The sequence below is a fragment of the Poecilia latipinna genome, unplaced genomic scaffold (genome assembly GCF_001443285.1).
Source record: "Poecilia latipinna isolate Pla-1442-1.1 unplaced genomic scaffold, P_latipinna-1.0 Scaffold437, whole genome shotgun sequence".
NCBI classification, from domain to species: Eukaryota; Metazoa; Chordata; class Actinopteri; order Cyprinodontiformes; family Poeciliidae; genus Poecilia; species Poecilia latipinna.
Window position 1 is genome coordinate 288,260 of NW_015113053.1, and position 12,446 is coordinate 300,705.

Sequence of the window (12,446 nt, forward strand, 5' to 3'; positions counted from 1 at the left end):
TGAGTAATTTGTAACGGAACCGAAGCTTGGATTAAAAAAAATACAGAAATTAGAAAAATGGTTTTGCTAAATCTAAACTGTTGGTAGAATAAATTACATGTAAACAATTATGAGTGCATGCAACTGTTTATCAAATATATTTTAAACCTTTGTTGTGAATTTAAAAAGTATTTAAAGATTACCTTAACTTTTGACACAATGAGCACTTGATGTCAAAAGCCCTACTAATTCTAAATCTGATATAGTTACTCAAAACTGGTTCTATTAACATTTTGTAGACTCCAGGTGCCATAAGTAAAATTATTTCTGATTCATAAAAGCTTGACCTAAAATCTTTCAAAAGAAATACAAAACTGAAACTGCATTTTTGCTTTACATTTTTGGGAATATAATTTTGGAGATAATGTTAGCAAAACAGAACACAGAGATAACAAAACGAAATATACAAACATTGAAAACATGTTTCTTAAAAACAGAACCATATTCAGCTAACATTTGAACGAACGAGACCAATGAACCAATTGAATAACTAAAACACAAGTCAATTAAACATTGTTCCCCGACTGATGAAACTCGTATTTAAAAGTGTTTGTTATTTAAGTCTGATAAGTCTCCAGCAGGAGGCACTGATCGTGCATAAGTAAAAACCAAAACAGAAGAAGAAGAGATTACAACCGACTTAAATGCGCATGTGTAAAATAGCAATCCGTTGTAAACAGTGGAGCATGTATTAGAATGTGTTAAATACTCAGAGGAACGTCAGCTTTTAAAGTCATTATTAAGTAGAAAGAATATAGGACTGTCTATGATCAATCTACTAGGTAATAAATCAAATTATGTTAGATATCTTTTATTTAGGTTCTTAAATAACACTGGGTTAATGAATCGTATTTAGAATATGTGTAAGTATGTGTGGGTATGCCAGTACATGCGCATGCATTCTTACATGTATTTAATGAATGTGTTAGATGTGAATTTGCACATCGTACACATCATTGAGGCGTGTTAAATTCCCTCTGAGATCTCTAATGACCACACTCCAGTCTGGTAGGTGGCGGTAAATGCACCTTAAGTTGGATGCCAGCCGCCAATAAAAATCAAAAGAAGAAGAAGAAGAAGCAATCCGTTGATTAACAGTTGGTGTAATTGTGGTGATCAGTTGTTCTGTGCTCTACTATAGTAAACTCTCACTCGTATTAACGTCTGCTAATCTTTTCCTATCCGAGCTGTTTGAGTATTATTAAAGAGGGCACACTAAATCCGCAGCTTGCCTAACGAACATTAGCGAAAGGTAGCTAACGTTAGCAAACATACACAAGGCAAGATGGACGAGACTTCTGCAGCAGAGATCGGAGAGGAGAGAGCTGAAAACGTGGCCTGTAATGTCGACAAAGACGATGAAAACAACGAGGATTCATCTGCTAAGGATGCCGCTGACAGTGAGTATCCGCTTGTTAAACACCAGCACAAAACAGACCGATATGTTGGGCAACCATGCTGCGATGGTTACCTTTTCTGCACTAACTTTAACCTAATATCATAAATATACACGCTTTAGACTAATACTCTAATTTAAGTGTAAAAAAAAAAAAAAAAAGAAAACACGAATTTGCAAACTTGCGTTATACAATTACCGGGGTGACGAGTTTTGTTGCATTAGTAATTTTTTGATAGTCACTGTGTGTGTAATACCAGACCAATGTTTTGTCAAGCCCTTTGTCCTAATTTACATTTTGCCTCCAGAAGCCTAAACGTTCTTGCTTGTTAATGTTAGTTTTATTGATCGGTATTAGTCTAACCAGGGTTTCTGAAGGTCTACATTTTATTTAAGAAGCCGGGTGCTTTTTTTTAATCGGTATTATTCGTGTAAATCTATTGAATTGCTGTTGTGTTTTGCTCAACTAATTAACCATCAATGCTAAAATGCATACATATACCTGAATCAAACTGTCTGTTTCTAAAAAGCATAAATGTGGTAAAGGCTAAGCTTGTCATAAAAAACTAATTTATAATATATTTAGCTATGTTTGGTACATTGCAGATAAAATGTAAGACACTGGTTTAATCTGAAGGCATTCAAAGAACTTTTCGTTTGCACCAAGATCAGATCTGAGATGAGGAGGTTAAAGACTGAGGCAGCTGAATCCTTTAAAAAGATTTTGGGTAAAACTATGTGTTATTCATATTCTTTACATGACTAAATCTGCTTAAATGATCTTTGAATGTTCTACCTTTTATAGTAGATAAAATAAAGGTTAGTGAATTCATGTGAGTTAACTTGGAGATAAAACATTCTAATTTGGATCAAAAATACATTTTCTTTAGTTAAATTCTGGAATGAATTTAACTAGTTCTCTAGGATTTTTGAATTTTAAAGAGACTGACGTACAACTAAAACATTTGTTGTCACTATGTCCACTGAATGTTTGTCAGAAATGTTCCCTTTGCACAATAATATCTGGTTGGGTTCTGTCACAATCCTCTTGAAGGTTGTTTTATTGTATCTTAAGTTTTTAAAGCAAGCAAATTGATTTAGATTCTGCTGAATGACATTCACTAGATAAGACCACGATCCTGTCATTTCTCTCTACTCTATCACTATTGTCACACTCGTTCTGTGATCCCATTTCACTATTACAGCTTATAGTAATTATGATGACCTCTGGAGGTTAATAGGAAGGGGCCCAACTTTGATCTCCGACTCTGTGTTGGGTCCTTTCAGCTGATAAAGTGTAAAGAACACATGTTGGTCATTGATTGGAAGTGATCTAAAATGGGCCAATTATTCAACTTTGAGGGGGGAAATAAACAGTATAAAGATGAAATGCATCAAATTCTTTTATCTTTATTCATGTGGTTGCTATATAAAATAACCTAAATGTGGTTTGAATTGTTAGTGTTGTCATCAGGTGGTTTATGTCACAATTTATATCATGGATTTCACATGTGAGTCATGAACACAGTGAACCTTTAGATTTGGTGTTCTGTAGAGATTTATTTAAGATCATTTAAACATGATTACACTCCCTGTTTTGCTGGAATCACTCAAATTTAAGACTGAGTGCAAGTGAGTGTGGTTTAAAATGTGGCATTTAAACTCGCTTTCTATAGTCACATGCATTATTAAGGTCACTTTTTCGATTGTCCTTGTGTTTTAAAAAGTAGTTGTTTAAAGCAAAAAAATGGTCTGTAGTCGAACACTGAAAGAAGTTCATTTCTGTTCTTTAAAATGAATGTAAATTTTCTGTAGTCTCATTTTGTGTTTTTTTTTTTTTCCTGCAAACTTTAATGTGGTAAAAATAATAATAAAAACATTATTTAAGCCTGTGTTTTGTATATATTTTCTTTTAATTCCTTTCTTGGAAGCAGGAGTCTCTTTGACCTCCTATTTTCCCGTTTCTATTTCTAGGGGACGAACTTTTCTGCTGTCGGGATTGCGGAGAAGCTTTCGGCGAGGAGGCTGCGTACTTGGAGCATCGCCTTCAGCATCCTCCACAAAACACGCATTTAGACAGCCAGTCTGATGGTTTACTTGACTCTGAAAAGGACAACAAAGCACTTTATTTTTGCTCTTACTGTACACTGTCATTTGTTGAGATGAGCGAACTGCACTTACACATGAAGGACCACGATCAAATCTCTCTGGAGGGGTCTGATGTTAATCCTGGAGCAACAAAACAGCACGCCTACGAATGCTCAGATTGTGGCAAATCGTACACAGTGATTGGACACTTCCTCAACCACCAGCGCTCACACAGACAGCCCTCCAAATCGGTTTTTCACGACTTGGAACATTTAAAAAAGAAATCGTTTCAGTGCGAATCCTGCGGAAGGAATTACTCTCGTGCTTCGGCTCTCGATGCTCATCGCCGTTGCCATCAAGAGAAGCTGGTGAAGTCGAAAAACAGGAGCTCTGGAGAAACGGTTCAGCCGGCAGAGCCGCCAGCAGAAGTAAAGCCATGTGAGAATCCGACTGAAGAAGACGGTGACAAACTTTTTAAATGTTTGTGCGGCAAAGCTTTTTCTAGCATGATGCGGCTGAAAACACATCAGCGATTCAGCCGTAACACGCTCTGCTCTCCGGAGGAGATGAAGCAAAAACCAAAGAAGGGCTGTGGTGAGTTTTACTGCAGCGAGTGCAACAAGGCGTTCAATGGCCACATCGCCCTCTTTAACCACCAGCGCTGGCACGCTAATCACTCTGATAACACCACAAAAAGGTTTCCGTGCGAGGAATGTGGGAAAGAGTTCATGACTCTGACGTTTTACTATAGACATCAGCGCACGGCACACAGCGACGAGACCCCGTCGAAATCGTTCCAGCATCAAGTCTGCCAGCTTCAAAAGAAGGCATTTGAATGTAAAGATTGTGGGCTGAAATTTTCCAGGGCTTCTGCGCTTCAGTCCCATCAGCTCCAGCACACCGACGTTTTCAAAGAAACGGAGAAGGCGCATTCAGAATCCACTCTGCCGTCTCAGCGGGGATCAGAAAGTGAACAGAAAGTCGGCGAGCACGTGGAGGCTTCAGTGGAAGGAGCAGTGAAAGCAGAAACCATCCCCCCCACCGATGTGGGTGGAGAACAACAGACAAACGAAATGGATGAAGAGATGGAGAGCTATGAACCGGGCGACTTTAACGTACAAGTGATCAGTGCAAGTGAGTCCGAAGACGAGGGTCTCCAAGAGACAGATCCCGATCTGGAACTGCTGTGCGAGTCGGATCAGGATATAAGGGAGGACGGCGAAGTATACACTGGAGGTCTGGTTTCAAAACCGGATGCGGACTTGAAAATAGTCCAGATTGACTTTGCGCAAAGCTTGGAGAGTCCGCCAATAGAGAATGAAGCCCAGCTTAAAACTGCAGAGGAGAGATTTGGTTGCCCCGAGTGTTATCGGTGGTTTAATAATCCCTCGTCGCTGCGCGTCCACAGAATGTGGCACAACGTTCGTAGGAGAAGACATCAGACTCAAGGTCAGTCAGTGGAAGTTTATAATTGTGACACATTTCCTCATGAAACACAAAGCAGTGTTTCATTGATTCAGGCCGAAACAAGCTTAGAAGAGACCGCTTTCACGTGCAGTGACTGCGATCAGGTGTTCACCCAGTTACCTGCTTTATTGTCGCATCAGTTACATCACCCCAAAAGAAAACAGTTCCAATGCCCACATTGCACATCATCCTATTTGCATGCAGCCAGCCTGTACAACCATTTGAAAACCTGCACAACACAAAAGAGGGAGACTATTTCCGTCAGTAAGAAAGAGTACAATCCAAAGAAAACCCTTCTGGGTCCAAAGATTTATCACTGTGAGCAGTGTGGGAAGGGTTTCTGGTCCTTGGGGGCATACTCTCACCACAAGCAGAATCAGATGGAGTGCGTCGATTTGAGGCTCAGGAAAGGCGTCTCAGGATCTTCGCACTCCAACGGACGCTCGCGCTCCACCATCAAGGTGGCGTGTCCCGTTTGCGGCAGGAAGTTCCGCCACAAAGGCATCATGGCGCTGCACATGCGCAAGCACGAAAACGGAGACCACAAGTGCGAGATCTGCGGCCGCTCCTTCCGCCTTTTTTCCAGCTTGCTGAGGCACGAGGTGGTGCACAGCGACCTGTTGCTCCCACCACCTGCTAAGTCCTTCCAGCATCAGGTGGAGCAGCTGAAGAAGAACACGTATGCCTGCCCCGACTGCGGAAAGCTGTTCTCACGGGCCAAAGCTCTGCAGTTTCATATGAAGAGCCACGGATACGAAACCGGCCACTCTCCATTGTCAACAGGAACTGCGGAAGCTCTGAAGGATCTGCAGTGTGAGACGTGCTTTGCACATTTCACCAAGAAGTCCTCCTTAAGGGCTCACCAGAAGCTTTGCAGGAGTAGATGCAGTGAGGGAGGAGGGACGATAGAGCAGTCTGAAAAGGATGCTGCAAAACCCGAGGGTGTGGATGCCAACATGCCAGAAATCTCCAAGCAAATAAACGAAGGGGGTAGTGGTGCACTAAAGATGGAACAGCACCTAAAAGGGAGTGATTCAGGCTCAAATAAATGGAAGTACCAATGCAAGATATGTAACAAAAGCTTTTCAGCGGTTGGAGCCATGAACATTCATAAAAGAACTCACATTGAATGCAGTAAAGGAGTGGCAAAATCAAATTCACCCATCTCTCTAGTGTTCAAAGGAACTAAAAAAGACGAGCAGAGTAAAGGACTGATTCACTGTTCAGACTGCGGAAGGCGTTTCACCACCAAGTCGGCGCTCGGCTCCCACAAACGGTGGCACAGAAATGAGAAATGTTCGCCGTCCTCACTCGAAGATACTCTCAGTTCCGTGGGTCATAAGACTGAGGACGAAGGTTTTAAATGTGAGAAATGTGGGAAACATTTCTTCAACCGTCACGTCCTCCAGCGCCACTGGATCTTTAATCCTCAGTGTCTGACCGGAATGGATAAAGAACCAAATGCAGATCTGGAGAGAAACGGCTCAGCAAAGCAGTTTTCATGTCCGGAGTGTGACCAGACATTTGGGCAAGTTTCACTTTTAGCTTCTCATTATGAAAAGGAGCATCGTAAAATTTTGGAGTCGGGAAAAACTCCCGGAGAGCCGTTAGCTCTCGCCTCAGAACAAACTGACGTCAGCTACGCTGGGAGTGAATCCTTGTCATCTGTCTTGAAGACTAAAACTCATCAGTGCCCCCTCTGCTCCATGACTTTTGAAAAAGCGAGAGGTCTTCGCGCTCATAAATGGCAGGCCCACTCAGAGGGCAAAAAGAGCAAAATTAACCTTCTGCTGAGAGAAAATGTTGAACAAAGGGCCTTAAAGGATGAAGTGGAGCAGACCGACCATACTGTGATCAGTTCTAAAGAAATGAAGGAAGCTCAATCGGACCCTGTCGGACCTGTCTTGTGTCTCGACTCTGCGAAAAAGTCCAGCTCTGCAGAGGCTCCGCATCCCCTCAGTAACAGGGCTTGCTTAGAGGTGAAGCAGAAGACGGAAACCGCTGAAGCCACAGACGAGGTTCTCCCTCCGCCGAGCCGTCTTTCTGAACACACAGTGAAATACCTCTTCAAGTGCGACAAATGTGGCAAAGCTTTCCAAACCGAGGAGCAGTTGGAAAGCCACAAGATCAAGGCGAAGAGCCGGCCCTACTGCTGCGCCCTGTGTTGCCACGGCTTCTGGACGGAGAGCCAGCTGCAGCAGCACCTGGCCTGGCACGACCAGGTGCGATGCCGCCTCCCTAGTGAGGTGCGCCTGTGGCTCAGCTCTGCTGTGACCTCAAAGCCTTTCAAACCCAACTCCCCCAACGACGGCAAAGGAAAGCTTCTCCCGCCTCCTGCCGCGAGCGAACCCACCCGCCCTCGACCTCGTCAGGCTGTCGACGTGCAAGCATTCGCCGACGGCGCGACAGAAACACAAAGTGCAGTGCATCAACAGCGCGGCGTACCGCTGCTCCATTTGCCCCTGGAGTTTTAGTCGCATAGGATTTTTTTGATCATCTCTTCCGGAGACCCCGGCGGCCTTAATCTGCCTTGAATGTGAATCCCCTTCACCAGCATCTTACATCGCATGAGCGTAGATTGTGTTTTTGCTTCATGTTGCACCTTTGTGATGCTTTTGACTCCCCTACTCTCAGGCTTTCCTTTACACTGGACCAGTATCACTGTAAATGTGGATGTACAGCTGTTTTCATAAGCTTCTTATGTCTAGATGAATGTCTAAACTTTGCTCAACAGAACAATGGATATTATTACATTGCCAAAACTGATACATTCATGTTTTAAAGATACTTCATTAAAAGAAATGCACTCTAATTCAAAGGTCTATAAAATAGATTGAGACTTTATATGTAGACATTTCCTGCTGTTTTAAAATGCTGTGAATTTTTTAGTTAAGGAAGTACTGCTGTACATATTTCCCCATCAATTGGCAGATTAGTGAAGTAGTTTGTCTATTAACTAATAACATTCTTCAGTGTTCGATCTTTTTTCTTTGTAGCTGTGTATCTCTGTTGTGGAAAGACTACTCCTGAATATGGTGTTTGTTTCTACTGAATCGTTGTAAAATAGAAAAGACTTAGTTAATATATTTCTTATTTTCATTTCTTTATGAACGGTGTTTCATTTGATCCTATAAATTGCCGTTTCAGAAACTGAAGAAAATAAAATCGTTTAAATCTTGCAGTCGTGTTGTTGATTCAGCCTCCATTTGTTCATCGAATTGAATAGTTTATGATGATTTTTTCTACATTTATTTACCTTGAAGTGTTTATACATGGTTTCACGTTTGTCTGAAATAAAAAAACAAAAAACTTTATCCGAGTAATAAGGTATCGGAGTATTTACTAAAAAAAAATCAACTTCACTGATAAAAACCAAAGTCTGTGCTGGGAATCTGCTGCTTCTTGTGATTATAGTTTAACATCTTTGGGTATTTGGAGCTCAGCTTGATCTTCAGTCCTCAATAAACCCCCTTTGTTTTTTTAAGATTTTTACATCAAATTTGTTCTTTTCTGTAACTCTGAATTCATATCAGTTCATTGTTTTCTCCCTTTCTTCCAGCATTTTGTTTCTGGAAACGGCCACATTGAACCAGGGTTGTCCAAACTGTGGTCCAGTTGTTCAAATTTGGCTTGTTGGCACAGACTGCAGATGCAGACTCTTTTTCTTTTCTTTTAGGGTAAGATTATTTTCTGTCAAATTAAAGGTTAGGTGCCATTTAAACAATTAGGAATCTCTTAAAATTAATTTTGTATTGCTGAGTTTAAAAACATAAGTTGACATTAAAGGGCTTTTGACTTGCTGTTTAGAGTTTGAATACCACTGACTTAAACCATGGCATATCAAATTAATCTCCTTTGTAAAGATATATTTTCATTGATTGTCCAGAAATTATTTTAGACTTAATTATTAATGGGTTTAGTTAAATTGCATAAGTGGGCACACATTACTCCACAGAGGGGAAATTCGTGTAATGCAGTATAAACTGTATTTTACAATCGGTTTTCACTTCTCTTGGTTCAGATTCCTCTTTGGATCAGCTGACTGTTATAAAATATTTTAAAATAATTTTAATCCCCGATTATAAAATTAATTCAAAGGGACCTGACCCATCTTTAATAATAGTCATTCAAGCCGTTTAGTGTATATACATCAAGTTGTTTCTAATTTTTGGTTTTCAAGATGCCAGTAAAGCATTTCTAAGGTGGATTAAAATAGCTTCTTTGTCTGCATGACCAGTTTCTTCTGACTGCAGGTAAAGTTAACCCTTTGGCCAGAGTCCTGACTGGAGTATTATCTGTGAAAGGAGCTAAAGATTAGAGGGAACCTTGAATTCTTTTAGAGATTCCAGTCCCATTTCCAAACAGAATTAAGTTTCTTGGATGACTTGGTACAATTTTCAATCTTAAGTCTTTAGGTGTATGAATAACACTGGCTTGACTGTATGTGCTTCATTTAATTATTTTTCTTAACCTTCGTTAATGAACACCTTATTTAAGCATCGTTGTATAAGGTAAAGTAATTTTACCTTGTTATAGTTTTACTTTGTTCTAAAATTTAAAAACATGGGTTTATGATTTTCTTTTAAAATGTACTGCTAGTGTTGTAGGCATAAACAGCTTTTCAAGTTGAACAAATTGCTAATTTAAAAACATCAACGGAAATTAATTCGGATAAACCAGACAGGACAGTTTCTATGTGAAATACTCACCTTTTTATTTTTTTTATTCTTTTCTTTGCAGCCAAAGAGAATGACATAACATGTGAGGACTGTGGCCTGACGTTTACTGTCATGGACGCCTACGAGACTCACCTGCACCAGCACGCACTGGACGAGGAGGAAGCCCAGCTGAGAGACAACGAAGCTCCCACACAGCAAGATGAAGAAAACGAGTGTGAAGACCAGAGCTTCGGTGTGGATGGTTGTGATGCAAACGGTTCGGCACAAACCCAACGTCCTCAGTTGATGCAAAGCAGTCGGTATCCTGTGAATCCCACCAGATACACATGTGCAGCTTGTGGGAAGAGTTACACCTACCTCGTTTCCTTTCAGAAACACCAAAAAATGCATGAAAAACCGCGTGAAAAAGAAAAAATCCAGAGCCCGGTTGATCCAAACCTGCGTCTGTACGAGTGTCCAGACTGCGGGATGTCGTTCATCAGGCGAACGCGACTGGTCAGCCATCTGAGAGTTCACAGGTCCAAGAGGCGCGGTAATCTGCCCAAATGTGATCAGTGCAACAAAGTCTTCATTTCTGTAAAGACGTGGACGGCTCACCTGGAGCTGCACAAAGAGAGACGGTTCTGGTGTTTGAGCTGCGCTCAGGGCTTCCTGAATGAAGGGTTGCTGGACAAACACCTACAGAATCATAGTCGACGACCGCAGAACCACAAAGCTGACGACAGAAGCATCCACGACGCCAAACCACCAGCGAGTCCTCCAAAAATGCAACGCAAACAAAAGCCTCATGTTTGCCTTCACTGTGGCAAGAGGTTCTGGCGTTCTAGACAACTGTTTAGACACACACAAAAGCATGTTAGACGTGAAGGCAGGGTCGCCACCAAACCTCCAGGGAGCTCTGTGATTTGTCGAGAGACGGGAGACATTAAAACGGAGCCGTCTATAAGCGAAGGAGAAAAGCTGGAGGTGGATGAGAGCGTCGAAGAGTTGCAGGTGAAGGAGGAAGACATGCAAGTTGAGGGGCAGAGTCCATACGCGGCGGCGGCTGAGGACGGGGATCAGGACGACTCTGAGGATTCAGACTGTGGAGAGCCTGGTCATCACTATGAGCTTTCAGAACCTCGCCGCTCGGACGACCAGCCGGACCAGCCAAGCTCAGAAGCTACACAGTCACCAACTGGAGGGGAGACGGAGAAGTCAGAGCCAAAGCTGCACAGAGAGCATAAGTATTGTGAATGGGAGTGCATTGAATGCGACATGGGCTTTGATGAAATGGCAAAGCTGCACTCGCATTACGTAAAACACGCAACAGGGGAGTTACCCATACCAAAGGAAGAAATTGAGGTTTAAAACCTTTCAAAAGGTTTTTTTTTTTTTTGTCTTTGTATTGCTATAGGATTTCAGCTTCTTAATAAAATGTTGTTTTTTTTAACCATGTAAGAAATGCTTCCGAGTGTTTGAAATTTAAATGTTTGTAAGACGACATACAGAAATAATGGGGAAAATGTGGAAGCTGTAAGCAAAAATAATGCATGCTCATACTTTGTAAAACCAAAATAAAAATAAGTCCATCTAAACTGAGCTGAATAGTCACTTTGCTTTAACATCCACAAAGTTGTGTATGAATTGATTTAATAAGCAAGTGGACTGAAAATTATACATATAGCCAATACTCTGTAAATAATACATTTTCAACTGCAAACCTACATTTTCTACCAGTTGTGTACATCCAATCAAACTCAAATCTTCGCAAATTCTTCTTTGCAAAATGACTCAAACTCATATTAAAGAGAGTGTGTGAGTGTCGTGGAAAAAATTACTTTAGCAAGTCTGGATGAGAAGAAATAAGAAATTTATTAAAACCTTACAAGGTGAGAACAAAAGTACAGAATCAAAGGAGTCTGTCAAGTCTGCTATGACCAACACTAGATGTGGCTTCCTTTTATGGGTTCTGGTCAGAGAAGACGGACTTGATTGGATGATGGGTGTGAATCTTTGATTGTTATATTAGGGAGATGGTCTGGCCATTTCCCTGATTGGACAATAGGTGTTCTCCTTGACCAATCTCATGATGAGATCATCCAGACACATGATCTCATCAGACACAATCTAAAGCACAAAAAGGGTGAAGAGCACATTATAAAATTTTCCATTACAGTGAGCAGCAGTTTTAATTCCCTTACCTAATTCTCAGCTGGATTTCAGACTGGACATTGATTAGGTCACTCTGTCACATGATTACTTAAACCATCGCACTGTGTTTAATTGACCTAATGGAAGACGGACCTTTACCGCAGTCTTTAGTCTTCTAGAGCCTCCAGAAGGTTCTCATCCAATATTGCATTTTATTTGTCCATCTTCTCATCAACCCTGATGAGCTTTACTACCCCTGCTGAAGAAAAATATCCTTGCAGCATGTTGCTGCAACCACTGTGCGTTTCATGGTGCAGTAAGAGGCAGCAGAGTGGTTGTTAATGAATACAAATATCTGGTATACTTTCATTTCAAAGTTTTATTTCTTTGTGTTGGTGTATAACAAATTAAATACCTTGAAGTTGTATTATTACAACTAGCATTTCAAAGAGGAGGAGGCCGCTTTTGTAGAGTACAGTAGGTTTAGCAAAGTGTTTTTGTAAAGAAGATAAAATAATCCAAATGTTTTCAGTGTTATATGTTAAATCCTTACACCATAAAGATGAAAAAAAAATTATCATTCATAAAAGTTCGTTTGTATTTGCAAAAAAAAAAAAAAACAACAAAAACAGCATATCCCATGA

General features: G+C 40.9%; 1 protein-coding gene across 2 annotated transcripts; it reads left to right on the forward strand.

The window, feature by feature from the left end:
• The first annotated feature begins 769 nt into the window (after positions 1-769).
• LOC106951057 (zinc finger protein 420) lies at positions 770-11,249 on the forward strand. 2 transcript variants are annotated; one of them, XM_015038323.1, is made up of 3 exons: positions 1,013-1,439; positions 3,410-4,972; positions 9,731-11,249. In XM_015038323.1, the coding sequence occupies exons 1-3, from the start codon at positions 1,325-1,327 to the stop codon at positions 11,017-11,019; spliced, it is 2,967 nt and encodes a 988-aa protein (XP_014893809.1). In that variant the 5' UTR covers positions 1,013-1,324; the 3' UTR covers positions 11,020-11,249. The 2 variants fall into 2 exon arrangements, with proteins under 2 accessions (XP_014893808.1, XP_014893809.1); XM_015038322.1 differs by lacking the exon at positions 9,731-11,249 and having other exon boundaries at positions 770-1,439; positions 3,410-8,309.
• The last annotated feature ends 1,197 nt before the right edge of the window (positions 11,250-12,446 follow it).

Coding starts and splice junctions, on each gene's coding strand:
- LOC106951057 (XM_015038322.1), top strand. CDS start 1,325: ATGGACGAGACTTCTGCAGCAGAGATCGGAGAGGAGAGAGCTGAAAAC. Junction 1,440..3,409: donor TGCTAAGGATGCCGCTGACA/GTGAGTATCCGC, acceptor TTCTATTTCTAG/GGGACGAACTTTTCTGCTGT.